This window comes from Diplotaxodon limnothrissa, linkage group LG22 (assembly GCF_057381915.1).
Source record: "Diplotaxodon limnothrissa isolate DT_005_m linkage group LG22, D_limnothrissa_male_GT1.1, whole genome shotgun sequence".
NCBI lineage: Eukaryota > Metazoa > Chordata > Actinopteri > Cichliformes > Cichlidae > Diplotaxodon > Diplotaxodon limnothrissa.
The window spans coordinates 20,763,769-20,784,220 of NC_140616.1; the positions used below are offsets into that span (position 1 = coordinate 20,763,769).

The window sequence follows — 20,452 nt, forward strand, 5'->3', positions numbered from 1 at the left end:
TGAAGAGCATTACAGATCGGTTAAATCATAAGAAAGCACACAGTGACTGTATTAACTGTAATGAGATTAAAGCAGTCAATATTTTAAATGTAAACCTCCGTGTCTAACGCATTTGTAGCTTTCATTGCATTGTAGATGCCACTTACACCAGAAATGAGTCGTTATCAAATAGAAAAAAAAAAAGAATAAATCACACAGTGTTAAGCAGACATGTATTTCTGTCATGTTTGCCACCTGGCCATTAGTTTGTGGCAAGAACAGTTTATACAGGCAGTTATCTTCAGACAGTAAGAACTACAGTAACATATATTTGATAAATAGTAAAGACAGTAGATTGTGATCAATGATACGATCCTTAGACAGTTTGACAGAGAACCTGAAGAAGTTGTATTGTAGTCATTCAGTAACCCAGAGATGTGCAAACTGTGCCCGAAAGGTTTCGGACGTCCGTGGAGAGAACCTGAGAAAGTCAGAGATTGAGTCTGTGTGTGTCTGTGTCTGTGTGCTAAAAGCACTACCTGTTACGAAACCCAAAAACAAAAACCAGTGTTACAAAGTTACTGTTCTGCAAGAACTACTAAATACAAAAATACAACTCTGGAAAAACTTGCTTTTACCTCGCGGGTCAAAACTTAACTTGGATAGAACGGCACGCCAAGGTAAAATAAAGCAGAAACTGTACACAAAATATTGTGCATCACATCGTCATCAAAACTACTGGAAAATCCGTAGTAGTTCTCAACACATGGTAAAAGAAATCCATCGGAACAACCCACCCCACGCAAATAAAACAGAAAACAAAGAAACACCTCTTGCCATGCAACATTCTGCAGACCCTCGCTACTCTACGTCTATCCGTTTTAACGACATGTGTATGTGCTGACAAACGCACATATCAAAAGGTTTCTATTGTTACAGCTTGTACTTTAGAACTAGCACAATTTACTGTACAGTACCAATGCTTTTCCTTTATACATTCCTTACAACGTCAAACTATTCTTACACGGACTCTACAATCCTTTAACGAGTTGGCATCACTGGTGTAAGAACACTGTATACCCCAGCATTAAAAAAAATTTAAAAAAAAAATCAAGTTACAAGTATATAAGACTCGTCAATAAAATTAAAATTAAATACAGAATATTAGTGACACAAAAGTGCGCCAAAAATTCTACCATGTTGAATGAATAGTGCTTGTGGGTCTCTCTTTGACACTTCCTGCAGATCTGTCTGTGCATTACGGTATGATTTGGAAAGAAATAATTGGATTTCACAATAATTATAAAACAAAGAGTTCACGATGGTACAGCTAAAAGTAATTAAAAAGTCAATGTAAGTGGTAGGAACAACTCCAAGATGTCTCATTGTCTCAGCACCGATATCAGCCCCGTTACGAGTTCCTCAATGTGTGCAGAAACCATTAGAATCCCGCTACTGGTCTGCAGTTACTCTACACTTCCACAAGGTGGCACCATTATTATAGGTAAAACTGGAATGATAATGGACATGGCAGTGGGTGGCTGGTTTGTGATGCCTAACAATGTCTGAGTGAGTACACGGGTACATGAGCGTGCTTATGTCAGCGGCAGTGGGGACAATAAATGTGCGTGTGAAACGTTCGTCTTCTCACTGCACACACCAGCAGTAAGCAAGCTATTTATAAAAACAAACAAACAAGACAACAAAAATAAAGAGGCAGGTGAGATCCATCCAGGCTCTGGTCTGGTCCTCTATCTCTCTCTCCTGCAGTCCAGAGTCTTTTTTTTTTTTTTCCATTGATAAGGATAAACACTGGGCATAAGGAGGTTTCCGCTCTTCGGACTCTACAGTCCCAACTCCAAATCCATATGAGGATTGGGTCACTTTGCATTGTTACACAACATTTCACATCCTGAAAGCAGCATTTACAATCCATCAGTTCGTGGAAGGATGACAGCTTGTGTGTGCAGGGTTCTGGGGGGCATTTGGTGCCATCCGTTTGACGCCATCTTCACCCGCTCCCTGCTCCCCAGAGCGTTTTATACGCCCCAGGGGGAAAGTATTTGCCCACTGCAGTCTGTTTTAGGCTTCGTTTTATATGTAACGTAAAACCAACATTAATGATGCTTTTTTTGACACTGATTATCAGAAAAAAAGCCATAAAGACAGAACATTTAACGAAGCTACCTATTAAGGAGTGCGAATGTTACCGCTCTAAACCGTGTCACACTTTGCATCAGCTCATACAACTCATTGCTTATCAGGTTTCTGGTATCAAGGGTCTCTACCTTTCAAAATAAAGTATCTCCAGGTGACTGCTGTTGTGATTTGGCCTTTATCTTTCCGGAATAAATAAAACTGAATTGAACTAATGTGGCTGAGCGCTGCTGATGGAGACCCAGATGTGCTGTTGTTTAGTTAAGATCACGCCTGCAGGGCCCAACAGCTGGAAAATCTCATTACTTGTCAGCCTGTATTTGGCACTTAGGGCAAACATTAAAACACAGCTCGGCAATCGCCCTCAATTAAAGCTTTCTGACCAATAACTAAGTGCTATAGGTTGGTGGTGACGCATCTTTGCAGGAGGCCACTGAGGCCTTGAGGAGAGAGATCAATGAAGCAAAGGATAGATTTTGAAATTCACAATGTAAACCTCATCACAGTGTGGCGTCATCATGATGGAGAAAAGCTGCAGTACTCAAACACTGATGCCTTTTCTGGACTCTTAAATATTTTCTTGAGATGGTGAGCTCTCCTGTAACCAGCTGTTTTGTTTTTACTTGATTTGAGTGGATTTGTTGAAAGGGAAACCTTTTTTTGGTAATCAGTGCCAAAAAAAACTTTAATGTACTTTGATTTAACGCTGAAATAAAACATGACAAACTTTTTAGGAACGGTACGGTAAATACTACTTATAGCCAGGGGAACATTGGGGGGGGGGGGGGGGGGGGGGGGGGCGGTTAAAGGGGAAAAAAAGGACTTTCAGGCACTCCTCTCCTCCATCGTGGACTTGTTGCTGGGGATGGGCTGGGCTGCGTACACACTTCTGCTGTGGCTGTCCACGCTTTGAAAGTAGGGGTGACTCAGCGCAGTGAAGGCCGATATTCTCCTGGACGGGTTGAAGGTGAAGAATTGCTGCGGGGAGGGAGAGGAAAAGAAGATAATGAGAGACCACCAAGTATAGATGCTTGTTTACATTTCTAGGTTGAATAAAATATTGCGTGCAGCTCGGTTCCCACGCTGTTTTTAAAATCAAAATCGATGCTCCAAAATGCAATAATCCTGATGAATGATCGATTATATTTGTGCTTTTATAAACAAGCCGAACTACAAGTTGGGTATAAATCTGCTCGATGGTGAAGTAAGCGCTTTGCTTCATGCATTTATTTTCCACACATGAGGATTTCAGGCTCCATGTTCAGAAAAAACAAGGAGTTAGAAGATATAAAATGTATATTAAAAAAAAACAATAAAATGGTACAAGGTCGTCAAGGTTACTGACAGAAGTTGTTTTGTTAGCTTAGCTCCTCGTAGCGCTTTGGCACATAAATAAATGTGCACGATGCCATAAAGGTGACAGTGATGCGCAAGTGACAGCTTTAAAAACATTTTCCATGCAATCTTTTGGGGACACACATGAGAGTTACACTACAAACCATTAACAAGGCCCGTCCCTGCTCGTCCATGTCTGGAACTAGGTCTTCTAATGGTTTCGGGGGCCGGGGTGTGAAGGCACTCTGTGGCAGGGCTACTTCCTGGGGCCAGTCTTCTGCCGAGGGTACCCCAACAACACTGTGGAATCATACAGATCATCAGTGTCTTCATCATCGGCAATGGGAAGCATTCACCACTTAATTCCAGTTCAGAGCATTTTTAAGGATTATCCATGAGTGTTGGTAAAGACTGGGGGGGCACGAATACATGCACCCCAGAAAAGCAGTGTGGGTTCATCTGATGGGTTTTTCATTAATTAGAAAAACAGTAGATGAGTGCATGTTCTGCCCTTAATGTTTAGGCAAAGGTTTGACTGAATCTTCCAAAATTCCACTGAGTTGAAAGAAAATATAACCGAGCCTGAGGAGAAATGGAAAACAAGAGTAGTCATTACTTACTCAAAAATCTTTCCAAGCTGATCAACATCCGAGTTTCCTCTAAACAGCGGCCTAGAAAACAGAAATTATAAAAAGGGTTAGTTTAGTTTCTACATATTATGTTGCAAAAACAAAACAAAACCCGGAAATGCAGAAAAAGTAAAATGTAAAGATTCGGTTCTCTCTTTTGTAACCTGCTTTAGATAGGAGTCATTTTCCCATGGTACGCTGTAAGACCAACAGCCCTGACATATAAGCTTTTGGCTCGAGGAATGTGGGACTCCGATGTGAACGTTTTGAAGTAGCCACACGCTCGCAGCTCCATCCCAGGAAACAGGGATTGTGGAGCAGTGTTGGTGGTGCTGCTGAGGATGGGGAGGGAAGGAAACGGGGGATGAAAGGAGGGAGGAGAGCGGCAGCAGGGCTGCTGGTGGTTCCTGTGGCTTTGGGCAGTCTTCGGGTGCCCGTGCTTGGCATGGGATCAGCACAGATTCCAGTAGTCATCATCAGCACAAGCCTGGCAGTCGCCACACGGGACAGAAAAAGCCTTTTTATCCCGTGTGTGTGTGTGTGAGAGAGAGAGTGCGAATGTCTGCTTTTGCTCTTGCTGACCGAAAGCGTGGAGGAAATTGGGAGGAAAAGGCGTTTGAAAGAAAAGTTGGATTATCCTAACAGAGAAAGAGGTATAGGAGCTGGAGCTTCCTGTCAAAGTTCCTCTGAGGGGAAATAAGGAGGTCCTGTTGTCACAAGAGGGGACTTGTTTAACATTGCACACACCACCACTTTTAGGCTAAACGAGATTAATATTTCTAAGTGTTCCTCACAAAACGAACACACAAGGCTCAGAAGGGGAAACAGCTCTCTCTCTGTTTCTTTTTTAAAAATACATTCCACTTCTTTACTGTGTTTGCTCACCAGCAGATGTCAATGTAGTGCCAGGGTATCATCATATAGATGTGCCTTTATGCATGCCTGTCTGCATTTTGTATCCAGGCCTTAGTACACCTCAAGTGCACCCCACTTAACTGAACTCAACAGAGACTGGTTTAGCCACCATGTGCTCCTTGTGCTTTCCCACTTGCAGGAAGCTTTGCATAGCTTACACCCACACTTTCCTACAGTGGAGACACTGGGGATATTAGTCACACAAAAGGTGTTTGGAACATTTTTACTGTGACAGCAGACTCCCTGTCACAGGCTTAAGTTTGGAAGTGGAATTAAGATCTTAGTTTCTTTCCAGTGTTCAGAAATGGTGTCCTTGAGTAACGGATGTCTCAAAAATGATTGCATATGCAGGTCTTTTAGGGCAAGGCACCGCACTGAGAACTTTGAAAGGCATGTAAGATCAGACCAAACCAGTTTCTGACTGTTGCAAACGAAAAAAAGAGAAAAAAAAAAATCACCTACAGCAAAGTTATCATGCCAAAACAAGTAGGGCTGATAATTCCGAGAGGTCCATTTTTAAACCTGGAGTGGTTTGTTGGTTTGTTGAAGGGGGATAACTGGATTCACACAGAGCTGGCCGCTGGCATGCACACACAGTCAGCAGCTGAGTGCGAGTGCTCGCGCCCTGGCATCGTTTCCCACCCTGAGATTTGCACGTACAAATCCCAATGCCCATGCACAACGCCACACAAGTGGCTGCAGTGAAAAGGCCGAGACCGAGTTGGGACAGGCAGCTGAGTCACGCATCCTTTAGTGCCAGCACGGCGTCGTCCCACATTCCTTTGAGAGAACCTCTGGAATGCGCGTGTGAATTCGCATGTTTGCACGTGAGCGTCTCGAACTATCTAAGTGGGAGCTGGAAAGAAATGAGGTGTGTGTGTTGGACTGCGGACTTTTCACGCAGGCTATCCCGCGCTGTACTGCATGCACGCGTGCATGCAAGGGTGTGCTTTTGAGAATTTATCAATCGAGTTCCAAACTGTGAGAAAGTCAACACGGATGTGGGGCCTCTCCCGGGCCATTAACGAACCGCGTTCAACCTTTTTGGTTAGGGGAATGTCAACAAGCACAAGCTCTCTCCAAAATTCATTCGAACTGTGACTCACCCAACACCATCCCAGCCATGCAGATGCAGACTTGTATAATATTTGCTCAAATTCCTTTGAGAGCAACTATTCTCACTACAGTACATGGTCATTAAAAAGACTTTTAATGACCATGTACTCTAATAGCATGTTTGGTGGTGAAAGTGAAGAAGAATGTGCTTATGAGTCATGAAACCTTTGAAGTCTCATGACTCAAAGAAAGACTTCACATGTTTCTGGCCTGAGACGTGACGTGGTGCGTCAAAAATGGGGGTCATGGCTGCTCGTGGGGGGTTTTAGGCTTACTTTCAAAATTACATCTAACCTATGAACTGACTGTTTCTTCTTCACTCAGCCTTTTTCACTCTGTGCTTATAAACTACTCTGCATTTAAATCATTAGTTATGAATCTCTGGTGTTCTTCCACAGGGCATCTTAACCAGTCGAGTCAGATGGCTGGCCCTCTCTGAGACAGTTTGTGTTGGAGGTTTCTTCCTGTTAAAAGGGAGTTTTTCCTTGCCACTTTCTCTAGGTGCTTGCTCATAGAGGTTGATTGTTGGGGTTTTCCTCTGATATTGCAAAGTGAAGATGCTACAATAATGCAAAGTCCAACCCGACATCTTGCAAACCAAACAAAATCAAAGTAAGCGACAGAAAACAGGAGACCAATTATTTTTCCTTTGTTTTCTATCATATATGTACAGACGGTTTAGTCCTGCAGTGTAGATGCTCACAGTGGTGAGTATAAACCAAAAGATCAGGGTTAACAGCTCAAAATGCTTCAGCTAATCTTTTTTACTACTCTTGATTCTAGGATGTCAGAGCTCTTTATGTCGTCACAACTCTGGTTCTGAGCAGTCGCTTTACCTGACCAACTATCTGTTTCCGAGGGGGCACCCAATCAGAAGAAAGCTGACTTAAAGGATGATGGACGAATGAAGGGGGCTCCAACAAGTTCTAGTATAAGACAAATTTGACTTTCAATCATGCAAAGATTTTCTCTAGTGGAGCAAGGAATAAAAATGTTTAGCTAGCAATGAGCATAACAGATCTCCTTTAAAAGTGGTAAACAATTATTCTGGAAAAACAGCTTAATTGTGAGCATAGAGGTCTGCTTTTGTGCCCGTGAGCTGTCAGCATTTCTAATCTCAATTTCAATATAACTGCAAAACTAACAAACACTGCTTTCTCTCAATATCTTGCTTTCTTTCTCTTCTCCCAGGTGCCCTTTAATCTCTGACAGGGGGCCTTTTAAAAGCCATCTTAATCACCCGCTGAGACTGAGCAGAGAAGTGCGTGTTCGTGTGCGTTTGTGGCCATCAAAGAGCTTTGCCTTACCTTCTACCTTAAAGCAAAGTTGGGCAGATGCCAGATTTTGAAAATGAACTACACAAACCAACACACTTCAAAGTTTATTGTGTCAGGGTGCGAGGAGATGTACTGCATTCAACTGCTCACTCTGATCAGGGCTGCAGGCAGAACCAGTCTGTGCTTTTAAATGAGCACCATATAACACAAGGACAGACCTTTTGTACACAGATTAAGCACACATTGTTTCTACTATTTGACTTAAAAATGTTTGATTACAGATCAAGATCAGTTTTTTCACGACTGTAAAAGACGCATTGATGGGAAATAAACTTTGCTTTGTTCTCTTCATTTAAAGCCTGACCTTCAATAAAAAATTCCAGCTTGACCTTGCCACAAGTATGGAAAGTACCATACATCACTGACATTGAATGAAGTAGTTACGAGCATGACTGTGAATACATTACCTCTAAAACTTATTCGAAATTCACCCATAAACCGCTGAAAATATTTGAAATGCGGTGCACAGACACAATTTCTGAACGCCAATGACGAGGATAACGTTTTATACCTGGCGCCACAAACTGAAAACCTGTAAATGCTTCACCTGCTTTGCATGATTCGGAGTTTGAAATAATCCTGCTTATTTTTGGACCGCGGCCCCCTTTAATTCATCACCGGTCTCCGTTCCCCCCACCCTTCAAGGCCGACTATGAGAAACTTTTGACAGCAGAGGGGGACTTCTGTGACCACAGCTGTGTCATTCAGATGACCATACAAGGGATCTCTGCTCTCACCGAAACCTCTGCATACGCTGACCTCATGAAACTTTGGCCATGTTTCACGATTACACATCATTATGAAAGTGCACATATGGCGTGTGTATGTGTTTTGTTTTTTGATAAATATATGAACAACAGGAAAATAAGGAAACTTGAAACAGTTTGAAAGATGTCAAATGACGTGGGAACGTAAGTTCGAAGAGAAGCTATACTGTGAAGTGGTCTCGATTTAAATGTTGCAAACTAAGAGAATGAAACCTTAATCCTAATTATAAAACTAAGTATCAAAGCAGTCTCTCACAGTCCCAAAAGACCCATCTTTTTGTCCTATGCGTGAAAACTTGTAAAGCATCATTAAAATACGGTCACCTGCCAAGATTTAAATAGCCGGCAAACAAATTGAGCTTGATCAAACAACTCTTAGATCAAGTTTCATCACGGCACCATTTGTCAACAAGATACTCCGAAAGTGCCTCTGCGTGTTTTTGTGCAGCACGACTAGATGTTAGCCTTGGGTAACCTTTTGATAGAGGAACCTATACATTCCCATCAGGTCCCAAGTACAGAGCGTGGGTTGCTGTGTGCGGCCTTGCATGCTGGGGTAAGGAGTCGTTTGGGGAAGGAAGCAGGGCTGCTTCTCTTGGCACTTAGCCCTACCTCAGAAAGACTGTTATTATCTACTGTAGAACACACCACAGCCTGGCGCGGCCTCTCTACTCTCAATTAAAGCATACATTTTATACATACTATAGCACCTTAAAAACATTAAATCAACGTCGTCTTAATTTGACGAGGATAAAACTGCATCTTTTTGCCCCCGTCTTTTCTTTCTTCCAAAAGACCAAAAACAGGCAGTTGTAACTCTTTTTTTTTTTGGGTGAAAACTGTCCGTTATTAGCTTGGCTCGCCAGCATGAAGTTCGTTAGACCACAAACTGACAAATACCTACACCAAGTAGAAGTAGAAGTAGAATCTAGACTTGCATGCTGCAACCACAGCAGACAGCAGTGTTACTGTAATGGCTTGATAAGCCAACCGAAATGTGATTCCTCGCTGCTCATAACGCATCTGACAGGTGTCAATTTGAGGAAAAGATGACTACAGTAAGAAACTCCCAAATAACCGATTGTGACGGGTGATTTCAGTTCGTGTTTTTCAAGTTAAATTAGAGCAATGATACAAAGGACGCCCGTGGCCCTCTTCGTCGAGCTGCTCCTTTGTGAGCGATCGTAAATACAACAGTCAAAGAAAACTTAAAGCTTTTTCATCTGTTTACATGGGAACATTTTTATGAGTATTGACACAAGGGGTAAAAATCAAACTTGGGTCACAGATAATAACTGGATTTTTGAATTTATTTTTTTTAAACCGTAAATGTGGTCAACCCACCAGTAAAGAAGACGTTTTGATGTCTTATACTGCCCCAAAAATGTGTCTATTATATTATTTAATTCTTACTATTACTGCAACTTATATGATAAAATGAACAGTCAGATAATTTATGAGGGGGGCTACAGAGACTTTTTTTTTTTTTTTTTTGCCTCCGTGACTCAGTTATCAGATTTTATTACAAACAAGTATGAAGGAGTATTTAATATTAATGACACAATGACTTTGTTCCAGTCCCCCATATCACTTCTCATGTCTGTAACCTCCCCAAGTGATTCGGTTAAAGTGCTGTGCTCACTGAGGAATGTCATCATTACTCAATCATTACTTAACAACACAGTAAAGGGACTTTGGTGGGTATTTTCCCTTCCACACTGCTTTGGCGTAACCCAAATAAGAGAAATTACAATAGCTATCAAGAGTTTGTTGGAACAGAAATAAAACTTCATCAGTCTTGGGTTGGACACCCTTTTCCCTTCAGAAATGCCTTAATTGCTTGTGGCACAGATTCAACAAGTGGCTCTAAAAATTCCTCAGAGTTTTTGCTCCACATTTGAGTACAGTGAAATCATTGTTATGACGATATGAGCTTTGTAACATAGCACTTTATCTGCCATCAGAAGATGGGTACTCTGTGGTCTGTGGTCATAATATTCAGGTAGGCTGTGGCATTTCAACCATACTTATTTGGCATTGAGCATAATTTTAAATGGCACAAAAATATCCCACACACCATCACACCATAACCAGCAGACTAAACCTTTGATACTAGGCAGGATGGATTTATGCTTTCATGTTCACCCCAAATTATGACGCTAACATCCGAATGCTGCAGCAGAAATAGAGACTCATCAGATCGAGCAACATTTTTCCAATTATCTGTGGTTTAAACTTGGTGAACTTGTGTAAACTATAGCCTCAGTTTCCTTTTTTTTGGCTGAATAGGTGGTCTTCTGTTATTAAAGCTCATCTGCTTTCAGATTGGACATGTTGATCGGTCGTCTTGACCATGTCAACACGTCTAAAAGCACCGATTCCCTGCTATGTGATCGGCTAATTCGTATAAACAAGAAATTAAGCAGGTATACCCAATATAGTGGCTAGAAGTCTCTATACCATGCAACGTCACATCTTGGCAACAGGAAAGCGGGTCATCTATAAGGTCTACATGGCCTTAAAGCACAGCCCCGAATCCCAAATTGTCTCTTATATAACCGTTAGCCTAAGTGTGTATATCACAGATAAAGACTTACAGTGCATTGAATAAGGTGTTGCACAGATGTGTGTGCAAATAGGTGATGTGGTTAGTAAGACCCAGCAAAGTGCTATTAAAAAAAGATACCAGTGAAAACAATCAAGACAACATGACGCTCACAAAGAGTCTGAATTTGAAGACCAAAGTCTAACATGTGTTTAGACTTTACCGCCAAGGTGCGTCAACACTAAACCTCTGAATGAAATGTGATCGTGTGACTCGGGAAGCATTTGTGAAAACTTCGACAGAATCCTTCCACATTATGTTTATTGTATGGTACACTGCTCAACAGTAAAAGTACCAGAATCAACATTAGTGGAAGAAACAAAGGAATACGAGAAATGCTTAGAGACTTTAACTGAAGTTCAAAGTCAGTCCAGATTTAAACAAGTATAAAGCCCAGATAGCTTTGCCCATCGGCCTCACCTTCTCCTGAACATCTCAGCGAAGATACAGCCGACACTCCACAGGTCCACCGGTGTAGCGTAACTTGACTGGAGCAGCACTTCTGGGGCTCTGTACCACAGCGTCACCACCTGTAACACAGCAGAAAACCCGTCAGGTTTTACTGCACAAAATACACACACAGACACACAAGTCACTAATGCACAGGGTTAATGCTTCTCTGCCCCCATCTTGAGCTTACGTAAGACATGAAATCATATCTGGCAGGACAGGCCTCCCTGTTCCCATTCTGGTGTACCCACTTCACACAATCTTTCCACATCAATCCACCGGGGAAACTCAGAACTGTACTTTTATTTACAATTGCAGCGTGAACGTCAGTACAGAGGAGCACCTATTACAAAGACGCACAATACATGTCTCAAACCTGGCAGACAACATGTGCATGGGAAATGAAAAGGGGGTGATTAACTGATATCAACCGCCCCGCTCTACCCCTCCTTCCTGTCAAAATAGAGAGAGAGGAAAAAAAAGAACACTTCCTGTCTTTTATCAGACTACCCTACATCCACCTGAAGCATCAACAGCAGCCATTTTGTGCTACTTCAAACCTAGCATGTTTTCCAAATTTGTCCCTGTAACTCTCCCTGGGACCTCGCAGTTTGTGTGTGTGGAGCCATGAGCCTGCAGGAAAGCAGCAGCATTGTTAACAGCTACAGTAGGGAAAGCCTCCAGACAAAACTCAGTGACCCCTAGTAAGAGAGTGGACGGGTTCCAGGTGCTTTCCTAAACTCCAGATTTTTCCTACAGCTTTTGGCTGCAGTTCCCCCTCCAGGCACTGCAGGCTGCTTATCTGGATCTTCAAGTCAGGGACGAATGTATGTAAGCAAAGAGGATGCACTGTCACGTAGATATATTTATAGACTTGGCTGGCTCTGCACAAGTATGAAGGAACAATCATTGGATTCTCCCCCTTTTCTTATAAGATCTTATTCAGTCTTAAAATATGCTTGAATAGGTAATTTGAGAGGAATGATCTTCAAAAGAAGTACGCAGTTAAATATAAACTATTAGTGAATGAACTGGGTCATTGTTTATGTGACCGGCACAAGTTGCTTGTGTGTTTCTGACTTGCAGGATTGTGGTGAAAGGAAACTCATGTTGGGTCTGATGCTCCACACTTTGCTTTCAGTATTTTTCAAAAACCTCTGAAACTGCTCTAAAACTTTCAGACACTCACAGCAACCAGGTGACACTTTCACAGACTCTGATTTGGATGATGAGGGTTTATTACTGGAAAGCTAATGAAATCCTCATAAGTCCCAGGTGGGCTTTCAGTTGATTGCCAACTAGCCTAAATTACATCCAAAAACTCCACAAAACATGCTACAAGTAATCAGACAGTATTAGTTTAAAGTACTGCAGTGACTAAAGGGTTTATGGTTGCTGGGCTGGTGTCTATTTGCATAGATCTTTACCTGCACAGAAAAGAAGGATTGTGGAAATGTAATCAAAGCACGTTCAAGATTAAAAATGCATGCATTATAAGCAGCAACAGTGGCTGCAGAGGACAGTTTTCATTGTTTTCAAGCACTCGGTTTCACTTCAATATTTAAACTTCTTTCTCTGTTATGTCTTCTCCACAGCAGGGAGGGCCGGGGGTGGTAGCTAAAGGGACCAACAATAGCACAAACACAAACAAACACAGGTAGCCCAGATTACAGTTTGCTCTACATATGTGACAATGCCATCGGGTGCACATACACAACTACGAAGATAAGGGTGTGCAAAGGTCTGCAGAACACATGTGTAGGGGTTTCCTTGTGCAGTGCTGCGTCAGGAGTCGCAGGTAGTGTACAACTGGATTTAAATACATTACTGGCAGCCTAAATAAATATTCTAGGCCAATCAATTACCAGGTCATCCGGCCATGGAATAGGAATTCCACGGAAATCACTTTATATATGACAGTGGCACGAGAAGTTGTCCTGGATATGTGAGGTGAACTGAGCAAGTGAGCAAATCTCCAAGCCGACAAGTGAGATTGATAAGAGGAATAAAAACCTGAGCCGCATTTTTTCTAAAGTGAATGAGACTATTAATAGAGCCGGGGGCCGCATTTTGCAGATGTGTGATACTTTCTCATCTCTACTTCCTGCTTCAGTGGAAATAGGGCGGAAGTTGAGGCTAGTTGGCTGAGATCCGTCGGGCGAGTCACGTGACCAGAAATGAGACACGCATCTGCCAAGTGAGCACACTAACGAATTTTAGAACAGTGAAACCTCAAACCTCAAAGAAAATCATGAATGGAAGTCGCACAGCTTCCCATAGAGCCGGGCTACATACTTTCATTTTAATCAAGGACAGGACTCAACACAGCATTGCTACATTTTTGTTGGAATTTTTTAATTTTTTAAAAGAGATTTTAAGTTTGCAGCAAAGTACTGAGCTCAATCTTCAGTTACAGCATATCTGCATCTGGCGCCTATGGAGATATTGCCATGAGACGTTTAAATGCAGGTCGCCATTTTTAAACATGGATAGATGCTTAACCGACAAATGGCCCGCTCCACGTCTTCCTCTTACGCTTGCAGTTGCAGGCTAAAATGCATGTGACCTCAGTCTATTGCATGGATTTGTCACCCTGCAAAGTCAAAAGTCAGGACTCCAATATACACGTATGCACGCACGCACACATGCACACAAACTCACACTCTCACAAAGCCTTCTAGGAAGAACCACAGACCTAGAGCTCGGGGTATATCCGCCTCAGTGAAATGCAGTTATTCGAAAACCCAGCCACAACTGCAGATTAAGGCATATACATAACACATGCATGCACTTGCAGACACACCGGAAGATAGCTGTATTAAGCTTTATTTCAAATATGAAATTACACCCCAGCCACTTGCAAAATACTAAACCATTTTTGTAGCCGTGTATTTATGGCCTTGCATGCCTGCACCGAAGGATAAGCCAGCATTTACTCTAGATTTGTGTTTTTTGTCAATGGTCATCATAAAGGAAACTAAAACCAAAAGCAGATGATTTTTCAGTACTTTCCAATTTCCCTTACTCCATCTTTGACACTTAAATTTATTCCTGCTCAAGACATAAAAAAGTCACATATTTAAAAACATATTTATAGATCATTTTCATCCATATTCTTTGCACTAGATAGTGTTTAGAGCACCAGCTCCCTTTTCTCCATACATCCTCCCTCATCTCTATAAAAAAAAGCCTATTTCTCTGTTTCTGTAAGTCTATAAAACACACGTGTCTAAAATGCAGTACAGCCCAGACTTAAGTTGGAGAACCTACTGTGTGCATGAGTGGGTTTAGATCACACACAGTTTGACACTATGCATGGAATGCTCAAGCCTGTTGCATCCAACCCCTTGAAAGAAATAAAAAACAACAACTCATCCCTACAATGCTTTGAGACGAGGCCTAAACACACAACCAAATAACTGTTTTCACAGAGATGATTATAACAACATGTGTCTGCTACAAAATGAAAAAAGGACATTCCACACTTGTAATGTTCCCTTTTGCCCCCCCCCCCCGCAATCTTCTTCCGACCACGTTTGCATTCCTCCTTCCTTAGTCTCGCTTTCTCACCCTTCTTATTCTCTGTTCTGCTTCACAAATACCCTCATTATACACTCCTGCTCTCCTTTTTCTGCACGGGCTACATGAACACACACAAACTCATGCACGCAGTATAACGAAAAGTCAAAAAAATGGGTCGGTCGTTTTGCATTTTCAATCTGCCTGCGTCCATCTGAAACCCTTCTTCGCCTATGGCACGGAAACAGAAAACCCAGGAGGTGGTCAGATAAAGCCAAATGAGAAAAAAGACAGAGCAAGCTAAGAGCAACACAGCGAGAGAGAGAGATGTAGTGAGTGCACGAGGCTGACTCCAGATTAAAGGACAACATTCTCGGAATTCCTTTCTGCTGAGACCATCGTCCTCAGCCCTGCCTGCTGCTCTTTCCTCCCGGCTCCTCATCAGGGAGGAAATGGCTTCTCCTACCCCCGAGGACCTCCAGACCTCCTAGGTCAGACCTCCAAGCCTGTCCGCCTTGCAACATCCGTTCCAGTGCTGCCAGTGCATGCTGCATGTACGGGGGGGCTTGTATGACAATAAGGTGCATGCACGTGAGCAAGGGTGGGGTTGGAAGTAGGGGCATTTGGTTTGAGCTATGTGTGAGTATTTGCATGCGACTTAGAGAGCACCTGCTTTAGCTTGGATGAGTATGCTTCAGTGCCAAGAACCTTCTTGTGCTAGAGTGTGTAACTGCAAATGCATGCAAGTCATCTGCAGCATGTGTTTGATGTTTAAGGGATAAGTCAGTTTATTACAGCCTGGGCTTTATTTTTCCCAGATTAGTGCATCTTTGTTGTCAGTGATTAGCCCGTGTGTTTACCAGTTAACTGAAGCAACATTTCGAAATGGCAACTTTCCATCGAATCAGAAATATATAACATCTGAGTAACAATTATGAACAATGAACTCTGGGACAGGCCATCACCCCCCACGCCATCACGGTGCCGAAAATTCAATCGAGGTAGCTTTCAAAATAAGGTCAAAGTGACTTTTTGGTAAACAACAGCAACTCTTATCTGAAGTAAATCTACTGCAGAATGGCTTGAAATTGGGTGCGGGGCAATCTCAATCTTAATCCAAAAAGAGATGCGGTGAAATGCCCTCATGGAAGCTGCTCATACCACACGTCACAATATCGCTGAGCTGAAGGATGTCTTTAAAAGTATGTTCCAAAAGTCCGCCAGAATATTGTGCAGGGTCTGCACTTTTGTTAAACACGTGTGAAACCTACGCTCGCCTCTTTGCCAATGTCGTTAGAATCACAAATATTGGCTGCGGTTGCACAAAGTAACAAAATAAGCCATAAACACTATAGCTCGGCTAGAAAAACAGGACCTACACTGTAATAACCAGAGTCAGTCATTCTTTTAGGTGAGCAGAACGTTTTTTTGAACTATTGGAGACCACATGCTTCATTCCTCATCCCATTCTTCTTCAAATCTCCAGACGTCTTCCTGTCAGTCAGCGTGACCTGATGTCATAAGGGGCTGCAGCGCCAGAGGCGAGGAGGCTGATGGCGCTTGGCTCGGGGCCCATGTTTACATTCCCTGTCACTGAGGAAGCCTAGGATGAAAGAGCACCACTGCACAGTGATACACGCCCTCCACACACACACACACACACACGTAATCGAAAAGAGCAGGATTGTCGAAAGTCGATATTTTCAGTTGCTGAATCAACCGGAATAGAGTGGAGTGCACTTAGGTTTGAGCACATTCCTGAAAACAATCCACAACAAGTTGAAGTCTTCCTAAGAGAACCTCAGAGGAAAACGTATAAAGACTCCGGTGTATGTGGGCTGGCCAACATTTGGGTGAAGCAGAGCGGATGTCATAATAATAAGCATTAAACAGCATTGTGTCTCCAGAGAAACGTCAGCAGTCAGCCATCTTGTAAACACCATTATTTCATTCCTCCTTCACTTTTCCTCTCGCTCCCTTTTTTTTGTTCTGCAAAAAAAAGAAAAAAAATTCACAGCCTCCGATAATCACTCTGCCCAGACCAGGAAAGAAAATAAAGGAGAAAATTTAAAAGAAAAATGAGGTGGGGGGGAGAAAAGGTTCATGGAGACAGAGACGCCTGTGGGATGGACTGAGAGAGCGCGAGAGAACTACAGGGGCACAAAAAAGAAAAGTGCAAGAGCAGCACACAAACTGTATACAGTAAAACGAGGGGCAGTGAGACTGCTGCCAAAGTATGCACAGCGTACAGGAATGCAGCACGGGGCCCTCGGCACACAAAACAAAGACAGCACAGTCAGTGGCTCTCTCTCCCCAGTGCTACCACATCCGCACATCATTAACTGGAAAATTCCTGATATATGCTGTAATCCCCCCCCCTCCTATTCCTCTTGCTGCTGCTGGTACAGACTAGGCTTTAAAATCCAGGTGACTGGTGCATGTGCACATGTGATTCACACGCACCAGTCAGTAGCCTCCTTTTCCACACCTGCTGGGTTGCCAAGACATCGGCAACAATTAATACAGCAATGTGCAGAAGTACGAAAGTGTGTGTGTGTGTGTGTGTGTGTGTGTGTGTGTGTGTGTGTGTGTGGGGGGGGGGGGGGGGGCGGGAGGGGGGGGAATGGGATCTCTAATCATATATGTATGTGTGTGTCAGTGTGTGTGTGTGAAACCCTGCGAGTGTTTGCTTATGTCAAACTGAGGCCAACCCCTTTGCTCCAGCCGGCTGCAGTCAAAGCATAGAGGATGACTTTTCCTTTTTTCCCATGTGGAGCCGTTTGAGGAGATATCTAAACATTCCCACATTCAGTGCTGCACGTGCTCTCCTGCGTGCACTGCGAGGACTTTTTCCCCTCCCTCCCTCGCCCAGCCTGCTTGCCTCTGTCTCTCTCTCTCATTTCTTGCCTGTCCAGAGCAGAAACACATTGTTTGGCATGAGGACAAATTCACAGACATGACGATCCGCTTCATACTTTGTCATCGCCGAGTTATTTCATTTTCGCCCGAATGTTTCTGAGCTCTGCTGCATTAAACAGTGGCGGTGCACAGCTGATGTCTGACATAGTTGGACGATTGCATCGGCCCCTACAGCATGTTTTGGAAAGAGGCTTTTTTTTTGTTGTTTTTTTAAACATTGCATTTGGTTTAAGGGGGGGGGGGGGGGGGGGGGGCACGACACACCTTATTTGCATGATCATCACTATCTTCTAAGAACATCATGACACTTTTTCCCGCCAACAGATTTTAACTGATATTTGTAGTCAAACGAGCATGCAAAGGTGGGAGACACTTTCATAGTGAAAATGCAAATGCAGACTGAATACAGTCAGACTGCTCTTGAAAGTCTTGTAGAGTTAAAAGCACGTCTGCCGTTTGAGCATGGGCAGGAAATCTGGTTTCAATTTGTTTAATGTCGTCTGAGATACGGGTGTCTAATTCTGGTACGGGTAGTGGGAGGGCTGCGAGAGGGAACCGGGGGGAAGAAGTGGGAAAACACCTTTGATCAGGTAACAGTTACAGTCCCCTGCATGTCACCAACCAACATTTTACGGGAAGTGGTGGCTGTCGACGTGCAGATTGTTTGAGACGAGTCTATTCAAAATTATGCAAATCAGAAAAGCAGCAATGAGTAAAAAAAAACAAAAAAACAGTGTTTGTATTCAAAACAAGTAAGCCTCAGTTTAGCCAGGACATAAAATTCCCTTCGGCTCCCATGTCTCTCAACACACTGATGTAAGATAAGATCAGAGGCAAGACAAAAAACATTTTCACCACTAATAAGCTTATCTTGTCATTCCCAATGATGGCTGCGCGCTCCATGTCTTTTCAGTTAAAGCTAGAAAAACACAAGAGTTCAACAGACACCGCTCACATCAAAGTCTGCTGGCATTCCCCTTCAGTTTTCCAAATTCAATTTGAGTGGCAACGACATGCGCGTGACAGACATAAGAGCGGAACGCAATGGGCATCATGGGATCATCCTGTCGAGCCTTGTATGACGATGATTATCAATGTGTGGATGGCAACAATGGAAAGACCCCTATGGTCAGGTTACAGGAAGTTATTTATTGGAAGCTTCACCTAACTTGACCTGCATGAGTCACATGAAGCTGAGGGGATTCCCTTATCTTACCGTTAGGAATTTTCTTAAAAACACTGAGCTGGATTTCTCCTCAAGCTCAAGGTTTAACATGAACTGATATGTTTCATGCATTACGTATATGGTCAATAGGGATTAGCTGACCTTTTCATTAATTAAATAAAACATTCATTAATGCACAGGAGTGAAGAGAGAGAGATGAGTTCCTCAACGTGCATCCATTTCCATCATTCCAGTTATGCAGAGTTGCTGATTTGTTACAGAGCCCTGAGCTGGATAAGCAGGAGAGGATCGATTAATGCTCAGATGATGGAGGCAGATTTAAAGGACTTTTCTGCTAGAATGGCTTCATTTCCCAGAACTTTAGTGGGAGTGTTAACGAAAAGTGTAAGAGTTTAGTGTAGGAGATGAAGTTATACCAACATCCTGTTGATCCTAAGTGGGCAGAGCAGATGCTGTGGTGTGTTTGAAGGGAAAAAGAGATTCACTCAGATGCATAATCAACAATAACCAGCCCCAAAAATCCACCGTGCATTAGTTATTTCCTAAACATTCAAAATTCATCCACCCACAGCTATTACAAGACACCATAAAGTGTGTTTTCATTGTTACTAGGCTACCTGTTGCCTTTTTTGGTAGTTATTTTAATGGTTAGAGTTCATATCCTGTGAGACTGAAATGGAAAATTCTCCATAATAAAACTCTTGAAATGACAGGAAAAAAAGATCTCTGCCTTTATTAAAATAGATCAGAGTCTTACTAACATCCAGCAGTTATGGTGCTCTCTACCAAATAATCTACACGTTACAAACTGTGTCTGTCAACTAAAGGCATGCGTGCTCTTGTTTGTGTGCTCCGATGTTTATGGCCTAGTGTTGGTGCTGACATGTGGAAACTGTCTGATGTGCAGACTCTTGTGTGCAGAGAAAGCCTCTTTAAGCTGTATTTGTTCAGAGAAACACTTTGCACTGCTGTGACTCATGAAATACATAGTTTGTATTTCATGATATTTTATGTGAATCTGTTGCATGTGCTTTTCGTTGCAACTGCCTCTCGAGATTTATTTATATTTACCTACTTGAAGTTATAACCTTCGCCAAGGAGGTTATGTTTAGCATTTGCATGATTTCCCGTCTGTTAACATAATAGGTCGAAAGGTTTTGAATGAATCCTGATAAAACTTTGTAGCGGGTGTCGAGTGGGGTCATGCTAACAATCCATTAAAATGTGGCCTACATCCAGCGAAGGTCTTCCACGCCAACTTCATGATTTGTTACAAAAATTGGCGAAAAGACTTAGATGTGATGTGTATTGTCAAACTGTAGAAAGTACTGTGCAAAGATCTAAAATATGTCACAACAATTAATACATGTCACATGTGATATTTAAAACGGTTTCTCATGGGCTCTGCAACATGAAGGACGTGATACCGGTATGCGGGGTGTCACATTTGACGTTTCACCTCATTTTTACATTTCACGTCCCTTTCTTTCAAGTTGACCTTAAAATCTGCTATATCTGTAAAGTTATGACAACAGAAA

The 20,452-nt window shown here is 42.6% G+C and overlaps 1 protein-coding gene across 1 annotated transcript in view; it reads right to left on the reverse strand.

The window, feature by feature from the left end:
- Nucleotides 1-2,961: 2,961 nt before the first annotated feature.
- cdk6 (cyclin dependent kinase 6) overlaps nucleotides 2,962-20,452 on the reverse strand; it is a 36,504-nt gene continuing 19,013 nt past the window's right edge. Inside the window, exons 4-7 of the mRNA XM_085346977.1 lie at nucleotides 11,261-11,370; nucleotides 4,092-4,142; nucleotides 3,636-3,771; nucleotides 2,962-3,114 (exon numbers count right to left, since the gene is read on the reverse strand). Of these exons, the coding sequence (XP_085203103.1) occupies nucleotides 2,962-3,114; nucleotides 3,636-3,771; nucleotides 4,092-4,142; nucleotides 11,261-11,370 (450 nt within the window). The remainder of the gene's footprint in view (nucleotides 3,115-3,635; nucleotides 3,772-4,091; nucleotides 4,143-11,260; nucleotides 11,371-20,452) is intronic.